General features: G+C 35.0%; 1 protein-coding gene and 1 non-coding gene across 13 annotated transcripts in view; both read left to right on the top strand.

Annotated features, from left to right (window-relative positions):
• The window catches only part of CCDC141 (coiled-coil domain containing 141), a 260,019-nt gene that overhangs the window by 82,318 nt on the left and 153,941 nt on the right, over positions 1-23,760 (top strand). For all 12 annotated transcript variants that reach the window (XM_077154314.1, XM_077154315.1, XM_077154313.1 and 9 more), the window contains 3 exons: positions 3,594-3,785; positions 6,769-6,877; positions 15,629-15,882. In XM_077154314.1, coding sequence (XP_077010429.1) covers positions 3,594-3,785; positions 6,769-6,877; positions 15,629-15,882 — 555 coding nt within the window. The remainder of the gene's footprint in view (positions 1-3,593; positions 3,786-6,768; positions 6,878-15,628; positions 15,883-23,760) is intronic.
• Positions 12,274-12,380, top strand: LOC143678387 (U6 spliceosomal RNA). Its single transcript, XR_013173199.1, has one exon. It is a non-coding gene; the product is annotated as a U6 spliceosomal RNA (small nuclear RNA).

Here is a 23,760-nt window from a genome sequence, read left to right as displayed (position 1 = left end):
TGGGTTCACATCTACAAGAATGCAGATTAAGATTAAAAACATGTTTTTTCCAGGGTTTTGGGGGCACATAATTCAAGTTACCACAAGCAGTATATCTCAAACTGTGCTTCCCAGAACCCTGGGAGTTTGCTAATGTGTTCATGGAGATCCATAAGTACCTAAAATAATTTGAAAATGTTGATGATTATCTTAAAATAGTTAATATAAACTAATTTCACTATTTACACGTGTTTATGCTTTTGTTTCATTTGTGCCAACAGAGTGTCAGCGTTTGATTTTTTTGGTTGTTTCACTAACTAGGGGATCCACAGGCAGGTTCTCCAGGGTCCTTAGTACTCAAATTTGAGCAACACCGCTTTATAGTGATAGAAATGGGCCTGGACAAATGAGCTGTCACTCAGACCCGGTCACTTATTCCTCACATATCTTTTTAATACTTTTATGAATTTCTAGTTAGAAGTTTATAGGAATAAAAGAAGTCCCTATACTGAAGGGCTGATGGAAAGTCAGAAAAGTAAAAAGTCAATTTTAATATATTATGATAGTGCTACACAAGTGGTGCACAACAACTTAGGACAACTTAGCAATTGCATCAAAAGCCTTGAAAATTTGAACAACCCTTGACTGATCATTCCACTCTTAGGAATTTATTTTGTGGAAATGAGACAGGCCCACAAAGCTTTATATGAAAGATCAAGAAGCCAAATGAAATGAGGAAATTGTTGGAATTGGCTTAGCCCAATATTATTTATAATACTTAGAAAACAGAAGCCAGATTTAGTATTTTATAATAGGAGAATAATTTGATAAATTATAGAATCCCATGTGATGAAATATTAGATAACAGCTAAAAATAGCATTTTCACAAAATATTGAAAAAGCAAAATACTTATCATTTTAAGCTGAAAGAAAAGGTAACGTACAACTATCTATATCAGAGATTGAAAACTTTTTCTGTAAAGGGCTAGAAAGGACATATGTGGACTTTGTGGGTCATATTACTCTGTGAATTGCAACTACTCAAACTCTGCTGTTGTGGTATGAAAGCAGCCATAGACAATATATGCACAAATGGGCATAGCTATGTGCCAATTAGAATTTCTTTATGATTATTGAAATTTGGATTTTATATGGTTTTCATGTTTGATAAAGCAGTATTTTTCTTTTGATTCTTTTTTCAACCAGTTCATGCTTTGAACAATGTGCAGAAGGTTGACTCAATGGGCCTGTGTGACTGATTAGATCTTGGAGTTGAAGGAAATAGGGAGAGAATTAAGATTGTCTTCCATGCTGCTCCTGGCAGCTAGGTGAGTTGCAGTTTAAGTGCAGAACAAAGCATGAGTAGTATAAGCAGTCATATACATTTGGAGTTTGAGAAACTTATTGAATATTTGGGTGGAGATTTCTAGTTGGGTTTAAAAATCAGTAGAAATAAATTATATAGACAGTGGTTGCAGTTATGAGAACTCTCATTCATTGGGAATGAGAGTGATGAGCAATAAATCCCCCCTGGATTATTTAGAGACACAATCCAGTCTATTCCAGCGCTTCATTGTGATAGACAATCCAAACTTTGGGGTCACTTTCCCTCTTTCTTCAGGAACACATGAGAATTTCTGCAGGAAGTTGAGAGTAGTTTGAAAAAGTCTCACAGATAATTTTGATATCAACTTCCCATCCCCATTCATGCCCCTGAGATCTATTTGCTGATTGAAAAGAGCGAAAACTATAGTATCCTGGAACATTTAAAAATAGGCAGATGCACAGAAGGATAATAGCACAGAAGCATGAGGATAATTGAAGTGTGTTGGACGCCAATTGAAGAAACTATTTTAAAAATGGAGCACACAATAGTGTTAATCACAAAGGGGTTATTAAATGAGGACTGTTAGCATTGGCAAATGTGAGATTATTGTGGACCTATGCAAGAATATTTCAGTACAGTAGTGGGGATGGAAGCTACTCAGAAGTAAATTGAGGTGTAGGTATTAAGAGAAAGCTGAAGCATTGAGGCAAGGTAAATAGGACAGAGATAGCTAGATCCTTCCTCCCTCCAATGTTTCATATCCATTACAATGGTTTGTACCATTTGATTAAGTTAAGATTCTTGAAATATTCTTGTACAATGAGTAAGAGGATAAATGAGTAACTATATCATGAATAACATCAGGTTCCATTAGATAATATCTTCTCTGAGTTACTGAAAGATGATTGTAATGTGTTGAACAGGTGACAGTTTGGTTTTAGCTTTAATGAAGGATAAAGAGCATCCTTTTCTTCAAGCGAAAAGCTTTCTAAAAATTGCTGCTGATTCAGAATAAGAACTGTAGGGATGATATATACTATTTTTAGCTGTAAAGCACTATACAAATATTATTTATATTTTAATATTACTGCATTAATAATAAAATCATGCCAAAATAAGATCTCTCCCTTTTATGTGTATTTTTAGATATTAAGGAGTATCTTTTTTACCTCATGGTTTTTGATGGTCTTGCTTCTCTCCATGTAGATAAGAGGGTCATATGACTCACAACAGCTGAGAGGGGCAGCTTCATGAAATGGGGAGAAGGTGGGAGTGGTGCCACACTCATGTCATATATTCAGTAATTCTAAGGTCATGGCTTAAATTTCCATAGTGTGCAAATCCTATGTAATTTCTGAAAGGACTCTTCAGACATAAATAAGAAGTGGGAGAGAAAGAAGACTTGGAGGATATTGTCAGATGATTATCTTCATTTGTAATTGAATAAGAAATGAACTCATTCACATTTTTTGTTTTAACAAATATTTAATCATATGCCTGTCATTAAGTTTTTGTGACCTCCTGTTTTTTGTGCTCTTATTCCTTTTGTTTCCTTTGTCATATTTTACTTTATTATATTTTTAATCCCTGATTCTAACAATATTTTAGAATTTATGCATACCGAATTAGGCAATCTTATTTTTAAAATTTATGTCTTAATTTGTATGTCAAATTCAAGACTGAAACAATCTATGGATTTTCCTTCTAACCCTAAATGGGAAAAGTATATGAATACATCTCTTCATTGTCCATATTTTGCTCAATTGTTAATGTTGATTACAGATATTCTAATTTTTCCATTATGAATATCTTTTAAGAATATATTCTCAAATTTATTAGTCTATTAATATTCTTAATTTACATTAAGTTTCTTGAATGTATTAACAATTAATAGTAATTGTTTAGGAGAAACTAAATTTTACTGGTCTTATTTCTCACAATTTTTTTCTTGATCCCTCTTTCCTGGATGTATTTCAATTTTATTTCCTTTTGAAATGTGAATATAACGCAATATTCTTTACCACTGGGAGACTAGACATATATGGTTGATAAGTCTCTACAGTGTTTGAACAATATTTGATTGTGAATACTTTTAATCTGCCTATGCGTCCCAGGTCCCCACAATTTCCATTGCTTTTCTCTTGATCCCACAGCTTGTGTTTACAATTCCTGTTCTAGACCTTCAAGACACATACGATTTCAACCATCTCAGTGTTTAAAATGTGATCCTGACTTGTTACAGTGACTTCTACTCTGCCTTCTGCTTTTTCTTTCCTCCTGTGCATAGGCTTTGGAAGATCAGGTATGGGAACTCCTAGAGGAAGCAGATAAGACAGCGGAAGAAAACCAGGATCAGAAGCAGGTCTATGATGCCATGGCTAAGACCCTAGGTGAAGCGTGGGCAGCGCTGGTCTCCGTGCTTGAAAGAAGGAGGGAACTGCTCAGATTGACCTCTGAATTTTTCGAAAACGCCTTAGAGGTGTGTGTTAGAAATAATTTCTCTTTCCTCCATTAGAGCAAATGTTAGCACTCCTGAAAATGTTTTACTTCCATGAATAGATATTACAGTCCAGTTCAAACATGACAGCAGAACCAATATATACAATATTATAAATTTTGAGGTCAAAAAATAAAATTATTGATACTCAAATGGAGGCCTTCAAACAAAAACTAACTACAGTTAATTAAAATTAAGTAAATTATTAAGTAAAAATGGAAACATTTAAATTGTAAGTCATTATGATTTCCCTTTTTAGAAGGTAGTAATGCAACTACTAAGTCAAACAATTCTCCTTGACTACAGGATTATTAGGGGGGCCAGAGGGTTCCTGTTGGCTAAAAGTTAGAGGATAAAATTTCTACTGCTGCTTAGAAAAAAAGAAATCAAGTAATATTTTCGAGAATATTTTTGGCCTTGTAAACATGGAACTTTCTAGAATACTTTCCTATGACATGGAGTTGAGCTTCTGTAGTTTGAGCCCATTAAAATACAAGGAAAGGAAAAAAATCACTCCCTTAAAAAAATCACTTTCCCCTTTGATTTTTCTTGAATTCTATGCTTTTTTCTGAAGTTTCCAGTGTCAAAATGTAAGGCTCAAAAAGAATGTTATCAACAGAGGTGTTACATTTGGAATAAGACTGTTATAGGAAATTTCACTTACAGCTTCTCTGCCAAGTAGTAGTACATTCATGCTGATGTGAGAGCACTGTTTTATTATGATAAAGCACTACCTTTGAAAAATATGGCATTTCAAACTGAAATTCAGGACTGTAATCCAAAATAATGAAGCAAATAAGGTTAATAATAGAGCATAAAAATTGAGGTAGACAATCTCATGCATCATGAACTTATTTAAAAGCAAGTAACTTGCAAGGTTTGTTTTCCACAATTTGAACACTGAAGTCCAACTCCCAATTCATTTTACAGATCATCTTGGGAAAAAATTCTATACACAGTTTTCCTTCCAGAAAAAAAAAATCAAGTGAAATGCACTCACAGGGGCAAAATTATAGATATATCTGACTCATTCCATCATAGTAAGGGGGTATAGGTGTCAAACTACACTTACAACTCAGAACTTGTGAGCACAGAAATGATCTTTTTTTCTACTATTAGGCCAAATATTTGCTTCTCACTGTGTAGAAGCAGTAATGCTAAGACAATTCTCCCCATGGTGAGTAAATTACTTCCAGATGTTGTTATGTTATACCAAAATAGTAAAAGTATATACTACATTAAACCATAATTCAACCCAGTACCTTGATTCTTATTCTTCAGTGAGCTCTTATTAGAGCTAATGAAAAGACTAATTGTTTCCTGTGTTTTCCAGCTTAAAATTTTGTGGATCACTTTATGCTAAGGTGAAGGTCAATCCTGCATATTCTTTCCTGCCCCTGGTATGCCAAAGAAATTTTTATTAATGATGAAAAAAATAATGAGAGAGAGGGTGAAACTAGCAATAGGGTCTAAGGTGACATTGCTTTTCTGTTAGAAGCTGCAGCAAAGTGTTTAACATTTATGTGGGGAAAATAAAATGTCTGTAAGAGTTAACAGAATTTTAAGGAAGCATTCTCTGAGTAAAGGATTGCTTGTTTATTTATTTTAAAACTATTTAAAGAAGATGCTGAAATGCAGACATAAATTATACAGTGACTCCAAAACTTTTTGTAGTGTTCTACCAGGAAAAAACAGATCTCATATCTACAGAATCCGTTCCCTTTGAAGTGTCTCTTAAAAGAATATCCTCAAAAACAATTATTGAAATCAAATGAATAAGAGATGTAAGTGGTATATAGATATGATCACCCTACTGAATTACATGAATGTGGAGATTCATTAGTTTATTCTAAACCTAATCCAAAGGTGGACACTTTAATCAAAATGCTATAGTAATTACCCTGGAATCGTAGTACTGAAATGAACTAGCTATTTGTCTACCACTATGGCTATACTATGCTAACATAATGAAATATGTTTTGCCCTCATCTGAAGCTTGTTTCTAAGATTATTCTCCTGAGAATTTTAACACAACTTCAAGTATTCTCCCCTCCCTCATACTTCTTCCATAGAGAAACAAAAAAAGAGGTAACAATAAAATTTTTTACTATTAGGATGTCAAATTCCTATGCTTTTTTTCTGAAAACAAAGGAGAAATTTTCCATTTTTAATTATTACTCTATGTAATCTTATTTTAATTTGTATAAATATACATAAATAAATTCTGATTAAAATGCAAACAAGAGTTCAAATTATACATTCAAAAGCTAAAAGTCCATCTCCCTTCATTCATGTCCCATTCTTGAACCTTATTCCTTTTCATAGTCATAACTCAAGGTAATCCATTGATATATATCTTTTCTGATCACTTTCAGTAAAATTTACTTTTTTTCCTTTCTATAATCAAAATGGGAGTATGTTCTACATATTATTCAGAAATTTGAGCTTTTCATTTCTAGGCTTAGTTTAAAAAGGAAAAGTAAACTATATTTCAATCTTCTCTCTAAGCTTATTCTTAAGTCAAATTTACTTGTAATTATAAGATTGCTAACTGTTTTTGCAAACTGACAAAAACTAACCTTTTGTCAGTTCCTTTTAGCAATCTTTTACAGACTGCCTTAGAATATTGAAAGTAACTCTATTCATTACATAGAAAAAATGTAATAGGCATTTAAACAGCGAACATGGTTTATTTTAGCATACATGACTTATTTTCAGGAATGAAAGGAATTCAAAGGAAGGAGAAGAAAGTCCCTGCTTTTGTACCTTATAAATTAATCACACACAAACATATCTTCTCACATAAACATGCTAAGACAGCACACACTGACACAATCACACACATCCTCACACAAATACACACAGTCATCAAGGTCATGAGCCATGGAAAACATCTACAAATAACTAAAAGTGGTACACTTTTTAAATTTTTCTGAAATGTCTTTTCATTTTATTTCTGTTGTAGTTTGCTATTAAAATAGACCAAGCTGAAGATTTCCTCCAGAACACTCAGGAGTTTGAGAGCACTGACTCCTTAAAATCTCTTCTTCAGCTCCATGAACATCATACCAAAGGCAAGAAATATGTTTATTCCTTACATAAGCTTTTAAAGTTCATAAAAGATGTCAATATGAGAATGACTGTATATTACAGTGTTTTAAAATGATCTGTTTACTTATACCCTGATCTGTTCCAAGAAAGATTAAGTAAAGCTTTATTTTTGTGATCTTATGCAGGAAAGAGCTAGTTGTGAATGATTCTTAGTGGATGGTAGGGGCAGAACATGAGAACATTTAGTTATTTGATTTCCTAAATTTTAGTTCCTGAAGACAAGGGGCATTTCTGCCATGAACATTCATTTATCCTCAGCATTTTACATGGTGCCTGGCACATGGTGAATTCTCAATGAACATTTTTTGGTTGAATTAATTGTTGAATTCAGTTGTGTTCCTTCTAAGAGTAGGTAAATGAGGGTTAGCCTTTAAATAACAACTCTAGATAAGAAAATCCCTTTTACTGTATAGTTTTTTTTTTAATAGTAGTGAACTTTTTTCTCAGATAAAAATCTAATAAAACACTTTATAAAAAGATTTCCATCCCCCTCTAAATAACAAAAAGATAGTCTACTTGTTAAGCAACCACTTTCCACCAGAATTTGGGGAGGCAGGGACTAAAAAAAGGAAGGTGTTTGTGGAAGAATGACTGTTTTTTAATCTTTTTCTATGGAAATAGATTAGACAAATAGATAGGAACCTCACTTTTTTTTCTTCCTCATGTTTCTTCTCATTATTACTGCTAAATAGGACTGACTGGGTTTGAGTGAAATCGCTTCCTGAATTCATCAGTCACAGTTCTAACTTGACGTCTAGCTTCACAAGCCTCATCATGCTAAACAGGGGCAAAGTGTGTTTTGAAAGACACAAATAGCTTTTGTGTTTATATTATCCTCCAAAGATCATTATGATTCATTACTTATCACAATATTTCCAAAGCTCGAAGACTAAAGGACACAATCTTTCCTGTGTAAATGTTTATGACAACCTACCAAATACATATATGTAATTTTAACTGATTATTATTCTGAAGGACCCATCATTATCAGGGATAATAAACAATATTAAAGGTGTAGCCTTAAAGCAGGAGTCTGTCCATTTTTATATGGCACCAGCAATCTAGCTGGGCCCAAAGGAGCTGAGCAGATCTTATGAAATTCCTCTTAGACTAGCGGTGAATTGAGCCTGGGTACCCAAGATGCGTCCTGTGGTCTCAGTTCAATCTTCCTCCAGCCAACACGCATATCACAGAGCAGTTTTAGCTCCGAAAACCTGACAGTGACTGATGCTTTTCTTGAAGAGTTTCATTATTGAGGCAATCAAATGAAAGCATTTTTTTCCCAGAGGGATTAGGGAGCTGTGGAAGTGAGGATTTTTTTTTATAAAGAGTTGGGGAACGTACTGGTAGAGGGAAGTAGCCCCAAGCTGCTGTTTTTGCTTAGCTCCTTCAAAGTTATTAGGATCTGTGGCACATGAGCCAGTTTACATGGACTCATGCTTCTCCTTTTAGGGGCCTTAGCCTGTGGCACCTGGGCTGGATACTGACAGCCAACCAACCAGTGTCCTGCCTTTCAGTGGCATGGCCTTTGAGAGTCCATTGGCTTCCTCCTAGTCAGAGAGATAGATAAAAATGCTACTTGAAAACAGGAAACAGTTTATTTATGTGGTTACAAGATAGTCTTCAGTCCCACTGGCATGATTTTCTGATGTTTTTATGCCCCTCTATGTGACACGGAAGAACAGAGAGGGCAGGGATTCTGGTCAGGTTATCTGGCTCCCAATTCATTTGCCAAGTGGTATCTTGAAGGACTGTGCTTTCATAAAATGGGGGCTGTTGAAATTTATTAATCAACTAATTTAGTGGCATATGATTAAGATTAGCTAATTGCAATGTATATTCAACAAAAAAATCCCAATTTTTAGTTAAAAGGTATGTGTGTATATATATGTGTGTGTGTGTGTGTGTATTTATGTACATGCATATATATATATACACACACACATGCACATATTATCTTTAAATTTAAGGAAAAAAATTACATAAAACATTATAGCTAGTGCTTTAATACATTTCTGAGATGTTGATCAGTGAGTGGTACAGGGCATCAGTGCCAGGACAACAAAGGTTAGTAGTGCAATTGAAAACTCTGTAATGAAATACATTCCTCATATTTACTTTATTTCAATGGGTTTCACCTATTCTCTTTCCTTAGTCAGCAATACTAAAATTGTGTTGCATGTGAGAAACTTATTCTGTAACATTGCAGAGGGCAGAACCTAAATGAATAGGTTGAAGTTTCTGCTCTCTGGAAGTTACAGAATTAGCTTGTTCTCTTCTTCACCTGGAAATCCTAGAAAAGTTTAAGACTAATATATTCTCTCCAAATGTCATGTGTTAGAAAGCTAAAAGATAATGCCACAGTATAGTGGCAAGAATACTGAGCTACTAATCAGAAGACTTGGCTTTTAGGACTGGTTCAGTCCATTTTTAGTAATGCAGCACCAGGTGAAGTACTTACCCTCTGAAGGATCTTCACAGTTCTCTCCATCCTAAAAATAAAAAAGTAGTATATTCAATAACAATCATAAATATCTATGCTCCTAATTAAGATGCCTCAAAGTACATAAGGCAAATACAGGCAAAACTTAAGGGAGTAAGAGATGACTCTACTATAACAATGTAAGACTCTAACACACCACTCTCTCCAATAAATAGAACATCTAAACAGGGGATCAATAAAACAGAGAACCTACATAATATGATAAATGAACTAGATGTTGCAAACATATATAGAACATTGTACCTCAAAAGAAGGATATACATTCTTCTCAAGTGCTCATGGAACATTATCCAGGATAGACCATAAGTTGGGGCATAAAACAGGTCTTAATAAACTTAAACATGTTGAAATTATAAAAAGTGCCTTCACCGATCATAATGGAATAAAGCTGGAAATAAAAAATAAACAGAGAACCAGAAAATACACATATATGTGGAGGTTAAACAACATGCTCTTAAGCAGTCAGTGAGTCACAGAAGAAATTGTAAGAGAAATCAGTAAATATCTTGAGATGATTGAAAATGAAAACACAATGTATCAAAATTTATGGAATGCAGCAAAGGCAGTGCTGAGAGGGAAATTTATAACCCTAAACGTCTCCATTGAAAGGGAGGAAAGAGCTAAAACCCATCACCTAACTGAATAACTGGAGAAAATGAAGAAAGAATAGGAAACTAACCCCAAAGCAAGCAAAAGGAGAGGAAGAACAGATTAGAGCAGAAATTAATGAAATGGTGAATAAAAAACAATAGAGAATCAATAAAACCAAAAGTTGGTTCTTTGAGAAGATCAACAGAATTGACAAACCCTTAGCTAGACTGACAGACAGAGAGAAACTGCAAATAAATAAAATCAGAAACTGGGGAGAGGGGTGGAGGAAACATCACAACAGACCCCAAATAAATAAAAAAATATCATGAGTGGTTACTATGAAGAAATGTATGTCAACAAACTAAACAACTTAGATGAAACACACAACTTCCTAGAAACCCATGAATAACTTATACTGACTCCAGAAGAAATAGAAGACCTCAACAAACCATTCACAAGTAAATGGATTGCATCAGTCATCAAAAACCTACCAGCAAAGAAAAGCTCAGGACTGGATAGCTTCATAGGTAAATTTTACCAAGCATTCGAAGAAGGATTAATACCACTCCTGCTCAAATTCTTGCAAAAAATTGAAGTTGAGGAACACTACCTAATTCATTCTATGAAGTCAACATCACCTTAATAACAAAGATATAAAAGTACTACAAGAAAATAAAACTTCAGACTAATCTCCCTAATGAATATAGGTGTGAAAATTCTCAACAAAATGCTTGCAAATAGAATCCAACCGCATATTAAAAGAACTATGCACCATGACCAGGAGGGTTTATCCAAATATTCAAGGGTGGTTAAACACAAGAAAATCCATTACTGTAATGCGCCATGTTAAAAAATTAAAAAGGAAAAACCACATGGTCATCTTGATTGAGATAGAAAAGGCATTTGACAAAATTTGATAAAAACATTTCAAAAGAACTGAAGGAAACTTCCTCAACATGATAAAGTGCATATATAGAAAAACCCACAGCTAACATCATATTCAATGATGAGAGACTGAAAACTTTCCCTGTAAGATCTGGAACAAGGCAAGGATGCCCAGTGTTACCCTTGGAATTCAACATTGTGCTAGAACTTCTAGCTAGACCAATCAGGCAAGAAAAAGAGATAAAAGGCATCCAAACTGGAAAGAAAGAAGTAAAACTGTCACTATTTGCAGATGGCATGATCCTATATTTACAAAATCCAGAAAAATAGCAGTAAAGCTACTTGAGCAATAAACAAGTTCAGCAAAGTGGCAGGATACAAAGTCAACACATAGAAATCAATGGTGTTTCTATACACTAGCAATGAGCTATCCAAGGAGATAATCAAGAAAAACATACCATTTACAATAGCAACTAAAAGAGTCAAATATCTAGGAATAAACTTAACCAGGATATAAAGAATGTGTACACAGAAAACTACAAAACATTGCTAAAATAAATCAAAGAAGGTCTGAATAAATGGAAAGAGTACATGTCTTTGGATCGGAAGGCTAAATGTCATTAAGATCTTAGTTCTACCTAAAATGATCTACATATTCAATGCAATACCAGTCAAAATTCCAACAGAGTACTAGACAGAAATGAAAAGCTAATTATCACTTTTATTTTGGAAGGGTCAGGATCTCAAATAGCCAAAAACATCTTGAAAAAGGAGAATGAAATGGGAGGTATCATGCTTCCTAAATTTAAAGCATATTATAAAGACATAGTGGTCAAAACAGTGTGATACTGGCATAATGATAGATATATTCATCAATAAAATTGAATTGAGAGTTCAGAAATAGACCTTCAGATCTGAGATCAATTGATTTTTAATGAGGGTCCCAAGACCACTCAACTGGGACACAACAGTCTCTTCAATAAATGGTGCTATGAGAACTGGATATTCATATCATAAAGAGTGTAAGAGGACCCCTATCTCACATCCTATACAAAAATTACCTCAAAATGGGTCAAAGACCTAAATATAAGAATCAGAACCATAAAACTCCTAGAAGAAAATTTAGGGAAGCATTTTCAAGTTCTACTGATATGGTAGCTTCTTAGACTTTATACCCAAAGCATAAGCAACAGATGAAAAAATAAATGGGAACTCCTCAAAATTAAATACTTCAGTGTTTCAAAGGACTTTATCAAAAAGGGTGAATAGGCAACTGACTCAGTGGGAGAAAATATTTGGGAACCACATGTCTGATAAGAGTTTGAAATCCAGAATATATACAGAAATCCTACAAATCAACAATTAAAAAAAAACCCAACTGTGCTCGCTTCAGCAGCACATATACTGGAATTGGAACGATACAGAGAAGATTAGCATGGCCCCTGCACAAGGATGACACGCAAATTCGTGAAGCGTTCCATATTTAAAAAAAAAAAAAAAAAAAAAAAAAAAAAAAAACCCAACTAAAAAATGGACAAAAGATATTAGTAGTCATTTTTCCAAAGAGGAAATACAGATGACTTAAAAGCACATGAAAATATGCTCAGCTTCACTAGCTGCTAGAGAAATGCAAATCAAAACCACAATGAGATATCACCTCACACCTATTAGAATGGCTTTTGTTTAATAACTATTAAATAAATAGGAAACTACACGTGTTGGAGAGAATGTTGAGAAATTGCTGGTTGGAATGTAAAATGGCATAGCCATAGTGGAGGACAGTTTAGTGTTTCCTCAGGGAGTTAAGTATAGAGTGGCCTTATGACCCAGCAATCCCACTACTTGGGATACACCCAGAAGATCTGAAAGTGGGGATGCAAACATACATTTGCACACCAGTATTCATAGCAGCATTATTCACAATTGCCAAAAGATGGAAACAATCCCAGTGTCCATCAACAGATGAATGAATAAACAAAATGTATATACTTAGGATGGAATATTATTTAGCTGTAAGAAAGAATGAAGTCCTGAAGAGTGTTACAAAATGGATGAACCTTGAGGACATTAGGTTAAATAAAATAAGTCAGACTCAAAAGGACAAATATTGTATGATCTCACTGATATGAACTAATTATGATATGTAAACTCATAGACATAAAATATAGAATATAGGTTACCAGGATATAGAATGAGACTAAAAAATGGAGGAAGTTGCTTAATATGTGCAGAATGCTTAACTAGATTGAACTTAAATGTTTGGAAATGGACAGAGATAATGGTAGCATGTTATTGTGAGACTAATTACTGAAGAGTGTGCAAATGTGGTGGAAAGTGTTAGTTTAGAGCCATGTATATCACTGGAAGAAAATGTGGAGGTTAAAACATGGGAATGTATAACAGCGAATCTTGTGGTAGACAATGTGATTAACTGTATAAATATTTAAAAGTTTTCTCATGAACCAGATCGAATGTACAGCACTATTGCAAGAGGTTAATAATTGAGGGATATTTAGGGGATGTACCTATTGCAAACTATAGGCCATAGTTAACTGTAATATTTTAATGCCCTTTCATCAACAGTAACGAATCTACCAAACCAATACTATGGGTCAATAATAGGGAAGAATAGAGTTATGTGAGGATTTGAGTCTTCTTTTAACTTTCTATTTCTTTTCTGGAGTTATGAAAATATTCTACAGTTGATCATGGGGATGTATGTACGACTATGCAGTGATACCATGAGCCAGTAATTGTATACTTTGGATAGTTTGTATGATGTGTGAATATATCTCAATAAAATTGCATCAAAAAAGCAATACATTCAACCCTGCTGTTTTCCTGAGATAGTATATTATCTTTCTTTTCTAACAAATTTTTTAAAGAGTGTCCTGTCTTATAGTTTATTTTATCACTAGCTTCCCACTCCTCAAATTGGTCACTTGGCTTCTGTTTCCATCACTTACCCATCACAAAATCCCAAGTCTCCATCACTTACCCATCACAAAATCCCAACATCTCCTGCTGCTGACCTCTGATGCCTAAAACTCTCCTAATTCTCCTGTCTGTTTTATTACACTTCATCTCCTTCAAGGCTTGCAAAAATTATTGGACATCCCCACTATGCTAGTAACCGTGTTAAGTACTGGGGATACAGTCATGGTCCCTGACCTCAAATTGCATGAGAGCCTAGTGGCAAAGACAGATGATAACCAAATAAACCCATACATAAAGTGTGAAATTTTATATGTGTGATAAATAAGTGATCTGAATGAAAGCAACATTGTGCTATGAGCACTTATTATAGGGGAATTTAATCCAGTCTTTTTGTTGTTTGAGGAATTGACTGAAACCTGAAATAGAGTAGAATTATGGTAGGAAGAAGGGATGGGGAAGAATAGTGCCCTGGCAAAGGAAAGAGTGAAAAGTCCTGGGGCAGAAGGAGGTTTAGTATGCGTGAAGAATTGAAGGAGGTCTGTGGAGATGAAGAGCAGAGGTTGAAACTTCTGAAGAGGAAGATAGGGACCAGACCACGCCAGACCCAGTAACCCACATTAAGGGGGCACTGTCCTGAATGACAAGGCAGTAGGAAACCACCAAAGTGCCTTAAGTGAGGAGTGGGTAATGAGACATGATATGTTTTGGAAACATGTCTCTGGCTATAGTATCAAGAATTGATGTATGGATTGGAGAGGGGACACAATTAAAAGAAAACTGCATTAATCCAGGCAACAGATGATGGTTTCTGTGGTGGAGATGGAGAGAAATGGACCAATTTGGGAGATAGAGGGTAAAATGGACAGGTCTTGGTGATGGTAGGATGAAGGAGAGGGGTGTGTCGTGAATGGTTCCTTGTTTTCTGGCATGTGGAGCCTGGACTGTTCCCCAACTGTTCCTCTGATTAATCCCAAGTGTAATGCTCCTCAAAGTACTGTTCTCAACTCCATCCCTTTCTATACTTTCTCCCTTGGTTATCATTCAATTTTCAGACTTAAACTGTCACTTCTAGGAGATGTGATCCAAATCTGCAACTCTGTTTTCTCCAGAGATCACAAACTGGTAGTCCCTTTGGCAGATGGACATTTTTTTTTGTTTTTCTGAAAAAATACAAATTATAAACATTTAGAAATAAAAAATTTTCACGTGAAAATATGTAACCAAAAAAAATTGGAAGTTCCATCAACACTGGACTTGTAATCCTTCCTATCAATAATTGGCTTTAAACTAGGTGACAGCTGACTCCATTAGACTGAGCAAGCACTTTCCACTTTGCTGTAGTCTATGTCACCTGGGTACTTGGCCTCCACATTCATTAAGGTTTTGTTTGGCCACAGTGGGTATAAGACTTAAACCTCTGATTTAGACCAGTCACCTCACAATGTAGAATAACACTTCAAAGAGAGCTGGACACCTTCTTCAGTATCACACTAGTAAAACCAACAGAACCAGTGCTGAAAATCCAGTGGTCTTTGCACTCCCTATACTGTATCATACTATCACTAAACTTTAGCATTCTAGCAGTTGGCAATTAACTATATAGCTGTTCTTTGGCCAAGGTAATTTGACTAGTTATTTCTCTCAAATATCATAAACAATTTATGTTTACCCATTTAAATTCCTTGCAGGACAGTTTATTATTAAATTGTACATACATTTTAAAGTATATGAAGTCTGAATATTGCTATAGAAAAATTTACTTGTACCACTATTCTTTTTCATTTTAATTTTCTTCCAGAACTCTTAGAACGATCATTAGCTCTTTTAAACAAAAGTCAACAACTCACTGAATTCATAGAAAAATTTAAATGTGATGGGCCTAACATGAATTCCGAGTTGATTCATGGAGCTCAAAGCAGCTGCCTGAAGATCGACAGCCTTCTTGAACTATTACAAGACAGGAGAAGGCAACTAGACAAGTACCTGAAGCAGCAGCGGCAGGAATTGGGGCAGGTTCTGCAGATATGTCAGTGGGACCAGCAAGAAAAACAGGTAACCAAAAGGGTTGTTGATCTCCCTGCCTGAGCTAATGAGATTTGGTGATTGTGTGGATTATCCATGCCCTGGGACAGTTTCTCAGTAGTTGTGATCCAAAATACTACGTTTTTTTCCTAAAGTAAATAGTATCAAAACAAAGGTTTTTATTTCCTTTCACTATCATATTGATTTTATAAAAGGAGAATACCATAGACAGTTTTGAAAATTACTATATTCTATCTTGGGATTCTCTTTCTCATTCCATTCCAGGTCACTACTTTTAAACACATTTGTTTGAAGTTCTGAAATGTTAATTGCAGTTTTCTTAAAAGTTGGAAGGGTATGATGGTGCTGAATTGTGCCAAATTGTTTCTAATGTGAGTCTGTCAGTCGAAATAGATATAATGCCATTTGAAGAGTGGTCTGGTGACAGTGAAGTAAATTACCTTGGCCTGTGCACAGTGGTTAGAGAGCTATTTTGTGCGTGTGTGAGGGAGTGAGGGGGTTGGGATGGAGGGTTGATGATTTTTTAGACTTCTTAGAGCTCATTACCCCACTCAAATAAGTGGGATATTTATTGCAGCATTTCTAATTGCCCTAACCCCATGCTCAAATCTGGTACAGATTATGTAGAGGGCACTCAGAGGGCAAATGATATGGGATGGCGGTCTCCTGGTCTGGGTGCCCGGAAAAGGAATCTCTTCACACGTTTTATGTTATTGCTCTGAGAAACTGTAGAGACAGTAAAGTTAGGATTTCAACAATGATCAGCCTTTCACCTAATATTTATGGAGCACCTGTTATGTACTATGTCCTACTATAACTGCTGGAGATACAGCAGTCACAGGACAAAATCACTTTCCTCAAGGAATTTTTCCTTTAAGGCAGAGTTTCTCAATCATGGCACCATTAACATCTGGTGACAGATAATTTCATATTGTGGAGGCTGCCCTGTGCATTATAAGATGTTTAGCAGAATCCTTATCCCCTACTCACAAGATGCCAGTAGCACTCCAGATATTGCCAAATGTCCTCTGGTTGACAAAAATCACCCCTGTTCTATTGCAATGAGAAAAACATAATAAATAATTAATTAATGGTAAGTGCTATAAAGAAAATAAAGTTGGGCAATCGATTCTGACTTGTTTTGGTCCACTTTTAACCAGAGAAGCCCTTTTGGAAGAGGTGGCACTAGATCAGACACCAAATGGAGAGGTCTCTAGCCATATATTCTCTTGGTCGCATTTTGTTGCCTCCCCCTCCAAGCTACCATATCTATCTCTGCTGTTATTACATTTTCCTTGACACTACTGCTTCTTGCTTCTGCTATAATTTGCCTAACAATCTCCAGTGGAGCCCCCATCCCACCTCTACATGCTCATTAACTGGAGTGCTGTCATCTAGCTCGACAACCTTTTATTGATGATTCTGGCATAACAAACGGGAATTAATGCACAGAATAAGAATGGAAATTGTTTATCAGACAGCTGTTTCTGTAGTTCCTTGTGTCCACCATCATAAATGGGTCCATTATAGCCATTTCTCTGTTTCTCTTTCTCAATTTCCCTCTCTCCTTTCAAATCCTGATTTGTCACCATGTTCCTGGAGCTGCTGTTTCCCTACAGAAACCTTTTTTTAATTTTCCATTCTTGAGTTCAGAACCCCAACCCCTGTTTCTAGTGCTTCCAAGAAAACATGAAGGATCTCTCTAACTTTATCATATGGAGCAGTTTTATTTTAATATTTATTTTATTTTTATAAACACATACTCTCCTTTCTCTCCCTCTCCATTCCCTCCCTCCTCTGGTAAGTGTTAATCTGCTTTCGCTGTCTGAAAATTTGCTATTTCTAGTCATCCCTTTTAAATGAAATCATACAATTTTGTCCTTATGTGTTTCACTTATTTCTCTAAGTGTAATGTTTTCAAGGTTCTTCCATGTTACAACATGTCTCAGAACTTCATTTTTTTCTAATGACTGAATAATATACCACTGTGCATATATAACACATTTTGTTTATCCATTCATTTGTCGATAGACGCTTGGATTGTTTACAGCTTTTGGCTTGTGAATAATTATAAACATTAGTGTACAAGTGCCTGTTTGTGGCCCTTTTCTCATTCTCTTTGGGTATGTACATAGAAGAGGGATTGCTGGGTCAAATGGTAATTCTATATTTAACTTTCTGAGGAACCACCATATCACTTTCCATAATGACTAGACTATGTAACATTCCCCCAACAATGTACTAGAGTTCCAATTTCTCTACATCCTCTTCACTTATTTTCTGTTTTTTATTTGTTTGTTTTTACTGATAGCCATCCTTGTGAGTGTGAGGTTGTATATCATTGTGGCTTCAATATGCATTTCCTTAATGGCTAAAAAGTTTGAGACTCTTTTCTTGTACTTATTAGCCATTTGTATAGACATTATACAAATGACAAAAAGACATTATACAGAAGACATTATACAAATTTCAAAAAGACATTCTTCTTTGGAGAAATATCTGTTCAAGTCATTTGCCGATTTTAAAGAATTGTGTTATCTTTTTGTTGTTGTGTTGTAGGATTTCTTTATATATTCTGGATATTAAATCCTTATCCTATATATGGTTTGAATTTATTTCCTCTCATTCTGTAGGTTTTCTTTTCACTTTCTTGATAACTACCTTCTATGTACAAAAGTTTTCAATTTTGATTAAATCAAATTTGTCTATTGGTTCTTTTGTTACCCATCATATAGAAGGCCCAAAGTACACAGTCCATCAACACTCTCAATCTTAGGTAATTTCATTGTTCCCAAGAGACAGAAAACCAGTAAACACACCCTTCCAAATAGGAAATCTAAACCTCCTCTTAACAGTTGCCCCTCACCCCATTATTTACCTCTGCTTTTGCTGTGGTAGTGCTGATGGTTTCCTTTTGAACTTAGCTCATAGCATGCAATAGTAGTTTTACCCTTGTACTCTAGACTTAAACACTGTTTATACAGGAATCATAACTTTGAAGTCATTCTTACGAGAACTCACTCATATTTCTAGTGCAAGTCAGTGGAACATGTAGGTCTGTACAACTCCTTTCAATTTTGTACATCTTCAATACGGTAATATTACTTCTAGACACACTAGAGAATCACCTTTGCTCCTATCTATTCCCTTACATTAGAGTTCAACCTCATTAGCTAACAGTTCACCCATCTCTAGCTTCTATGTATCTCTAAGTCCCCTATCTTCCATAGTGTAAGCCTCCAATTATACCTTTATGCTGGTCATAAAAGGGGACTCATACAACGTCTATCCTTTTGTGTCTGGCTAACTTCACTCAGCATTATGTCCTCAAGACTCATCCATCTTGTCATGTGGTTCTGGATGTCAGTTTGTCTTACTGCTGCATAATATTCCATCATATGTATATACCACATTTTGTTGATCCACTCTTCTATTGATGGGCATTTGGTTTGTTTCCATCTTTTGGCAATTGTGAATAATGCTGCTATGAACATTGGTGTGCAAATGTCTGTTTGTGTTGTTGCTTTCAGCTCTTCTGGGTATATACCAAGTAGTGCTATTGCTGGGCCATAGGGCAACTCAATAAGTAGTTTCCTAAGGAACCTCCAAACAGTCTTCCACAGTGGCTGCACCATTATACATTACCACCAGCAGGGCATAAGTGTCCCAGTTTCTCCACATCCTCTCCAACATTTATAGCTTCCTGTTTGTTTAATAGCTGCCATTCATATAGGTGTGAGGTAGTATCTCATTGTAGTCTTGGTCTGCATTTCCCTTATAGCCAGTGAAAATGAGCATCTCTTCATGTGCTTTTGAACCATCTGTATTTGCTCTTCATAAAAATGCCTATTCATATCTTTAGCCCATTTTATAATTGGGTTGTTTGTTCTTTTGTTGTTGAGTTGTATGATTTCTCTGTATATACAGGAAATGAGACCTTTGTCTGATATGTGCTTTCCAAATATCTTCTCCCAGTGAGTTGGCTGCCTCTTCACCTTTTTGACAGAGTCTTTTGAGGTGCAGAAGCATTTGATTTTTGAGGAATTCCCATTTATCTATTTCTTTATTTTGCTGCTTGTGCTTTGAGTATGAAGTTTAGGGAGCTCCCTCCTATTAGTAGGTCTTGAAGGTGTTTCCTTACATTTTCTTCTAGAAGCTTTATGGTGCTAGTTATTATATTTAAGTGTTTGATCCACTTTGAGTTAATTTTTGTGGAGGGTGTAAGATAGGGGTCCTCTTTCATTCTCTTGGCTATTGATATCCAGTTTTCCATGCCCGATTATTTAAAAGACTCTTTTGTCCCAGTTCAAAGGATTTGGGGGCCTTGTCAAAACCAGATCATGACATTTTGTAATATTATCTTCTAAGAGTTTTAGAGTTTCAGCTCTTATATTTAGGTCCTAGGTCCATTTTGAGTTGACTTTTGCATATTCTGTGACTTAGAGGTCCGACTTCATTTTTCTGCATGTGGATACACAGAGTTTTCCTAACACTATTTGTTGAGGAGACAATTTTTTTCCCCACTGCATTTACTTAGCACCCTTGTAAAAAATCAATTGACCATAGATATGTGGGTCTGTTTCTGGACTTTCAATTCTGCTCCACTGGTTTATTTGTCTGTCCTATGTCAGTACCACACTTTTGATTACTCTCACTTTGTAATATAATCTGAAGAAGTATGAGTCCTACAACCCTGTTTACTTTGTGTGTGTGTGTGTATGTATGTGTACAGCTCAAAACTTTAATGTGCAACAAAAGTACACACAAAGAAAAATGAGCATGGGTATTCTCCAAAGTAGGAGAAGCCCTGTTTATTTTTCAACATTGTTTTGGCTACTCAGGTCTCCTTGCCATTCCATTTAAATTTGAGAATTGTTTTTTCCATTTCTGCAAAAAAAAAAGTCTGCTGGTATTTTTATAAGGAGTTTCTTTCTAACCTCAATTCTTTTGTACAGATTAAAACAATGTAAAGGTAATAGAAAGTCTCATCGAAGAGGCTTCCTAAGCAAAGATCAAGTTCCTCTAAGAATGATAAAGCAGCTACATTCAGTTTTATAGATTTTGTTTAAGACAGTAGTCTCACCTTCCTGCCACCTCTCTATGGCAATAATTATCCACCTGAACCAACTACAGTGTAAAAAAAGAAAATATCGCACAAAGATTCAGAAGATACAAAATGAACGTTCTAACTCAGTTCCACACTTAAGGGAAATCTAGATACCTTGCCAACTATGGAAAACAGAAAGTTGAGTTGATAATAATTAAAGTAAGATCATCGCAAAGGATTTCTGCCTTGGTGACTTCTCTCACTCTTAGGACTTCATCTTTCAATTGGGAATCATAATACTTAATTTACAGATTTGTTAAAAGGACTCAATAAAATAACATATGTAAAACTTGTAGTATAAATCTGGCACTTTAAGACACATTTATTAAATATTAGTTTCTATGTCCTCCCTGTCCTTGGTTAAACCATACAACTTATGAAATCTTTCTCATTGGGCCCAGATTCTTTCCCCTGGGTTTAGTATGACTGTTATTATACCCATCCAGGTCTCTAAATGCTATTTAGTTGTCAGATGCTATTATAGATGTAGTATATATTTGAGGTAAAGAAAAGAAATAGGCTTTCATTTATATTCCATCCTTAACAATCCTTAAATCAAAATTAATTTAATTGTAATATGAAGAAATATTGTTTTAAAAATAGTCATTCCTTAAATGTTAGTCATTTCCTTAAGGATGAAATACAGACTCTTAATCTTGAAACAGCCCGTGTTACATTTTCTCTTGCTAACACCAGTGGCAGCAGCGGGAGTAATTGCTAACACCATCATCCTAGTGTGCTTGTAAGAACAGGGACACTGAGGCCAGACTGCTGGGTTCACATCCTAGTGCCACCACTTACCAGCTGAGCAACTGTGAGCAATTATACAACCTCCCCAAGCCCCAGATGTCTGTAAAATGTGGATAATAATCATACCTTAAAGTGTTGTGAAGACGATCAAATGAGTTGTTACACATCAAGTGCTTAGAACTGTACCTGGCACATAACTGCTGTTTTTGTATTAGCAATTTTGATCATTGTGTCAGAAAAGGCAAGTGAATGCCCAGCATAATGCATACTCTCCAACCCCACCTGTCTCTACCATCAGTGCTTAAGTGAATACTGGTCTTGGATTGAAGGCCAATTTCATTACTTATTTTAAATTCACAGGATGTGATAAAATAAAAGCCACTTTAATAATCTTAGTAGCCATACTTGCTCAGAGGGCCCTCAAAAGTTTAAAAGAAAAAGTTTGGAGTATTTTTTCTGCTTCCGACTTAATGCTCCTTTTAAAAAATATGTAGATGAGCTTACAATCCTTACAGATAATCATCATTAGCATTTTGGTGTAGTTACAACTTCTCTATCGAAGGATGAGTGTGGTCATGTCTCCACACACATTTATTAATGCAACCAACCAAAGAAAAATGAATGAAATAACCTATATCTACTATATTATAACCTAAGTTTTATTAAATTTAACAAGTCATAGATATCTTCCTGTGTCAAAAAACAGAATAAACCATTTTAATGGCTATGCAGTATTCCACTATTGAATATAGCACAATTGAACATATATTATATTGATGAGGAAGCAGAGTCCTCAATATTATAAACAATAATTAATGCTTTCTGCATTGAATTTGCTGTGAACAAGGAAATTTTTAAATTCTAAATAGGTATAAACATAATTATTTTACTTAAATTTTTAAATGTTTCTAAAAGTTGTACTTTGAAGTTTTATCAATGCAATGGTGAAGGAATAGTAGCAGGGACACTAAATTGAGTGTGACTCTATTAATTAGTAATAGAGATCTATGATTATCATTCTCCTGGATGATTTACCTGATGATTCTAGAACATTATGAAACTGTGAGTTGATACAGAGGTACATGCTTCATTGGAGAGCAAGGGGCTACTACTCGACATGATAGAAGAACATGATAGAGAAAGTTTTTTTTATCTATTCTGTACGTATTCTAGGGTATATGGGAGCTGTCAAACCTTAGATTAGTAAAATACCAGCTTTGTCAATCATTTTAATCACTTAAGAAAAGGGAAAATTAAGTGGAGAATTAAAGCAAAGGTTGCTGATGAATAACAATGTGGATGTCTGAGTATCTGATGTGTGTTCTCTAGTAAGGGCCATTTAAAAGAGGCATGTAGTGCTTCTCTATTTCTAAGGGCTGATGGCCTAATGCTTTTGAACTGTAATAGTTCAGTTAATTCTCCTTTGGAAAAAAAATCACTGACCAGAGAAGTGACATACTTAAATAAGATTTGCAGCACTAGCAAGAAAAAAAAAGGAGTAAATGGAAACCATATACAGCTCTATCTTAACTGGGATGTGATAGCCTGATAAACACAAGCATGTTATGTCTTTATCACTTTTTCAGATGTAAAAATTTGTAATTGTTTTACACTTACAGATGAGCAGCTGACCTTTCTTTTCAACTCTAACAGCATCTTATTTTGCAGATAATCTGCTTCATTAATGAAAATCAGAAGCAGCTTGGAGGTTTTCGTGCATAATTAATTATCTTGGCAAGAAGATTTATGAATGTAATTTTTCTCAATTGCTCCAATCAGGCATAAGTGAGAAAAACAAATAAATTAAAACTAGGTTACTCATGGTCTCTTTGTACAAGACAGTGTCAAGGGCATCTAGGAGAATTAAGAAGGGCAGACAATCTCTTTTTACTACCCACATCATATATACTTATAAGGTACAATAATGGGGGAGGTATTATAATTTATATTTGGAAGATTTTGTGGTTTTGCAATTTAAGTGCAATGTATATCATAGTCATGCAGTATTTTCATTGTCAATAGGCAATGAA

This window comes from Tamandua tetradactyla, chromosome 3, assembly GCF_023851605.1.
Source record: "Tamandua tetradactyla isolate mTamTet1 chromosome 3, mTamTet1.pri, whole genome shotgun sequence".
NCBI lineage: Eukaryota > Metazoa > Chordata > Mammalia > Pilosa > Myrmecophagidae > Tamandua > Tamandua tetradactyla.
This window is presented reverse-complemented; position numbering and strand designations above follow the sequence as displayed.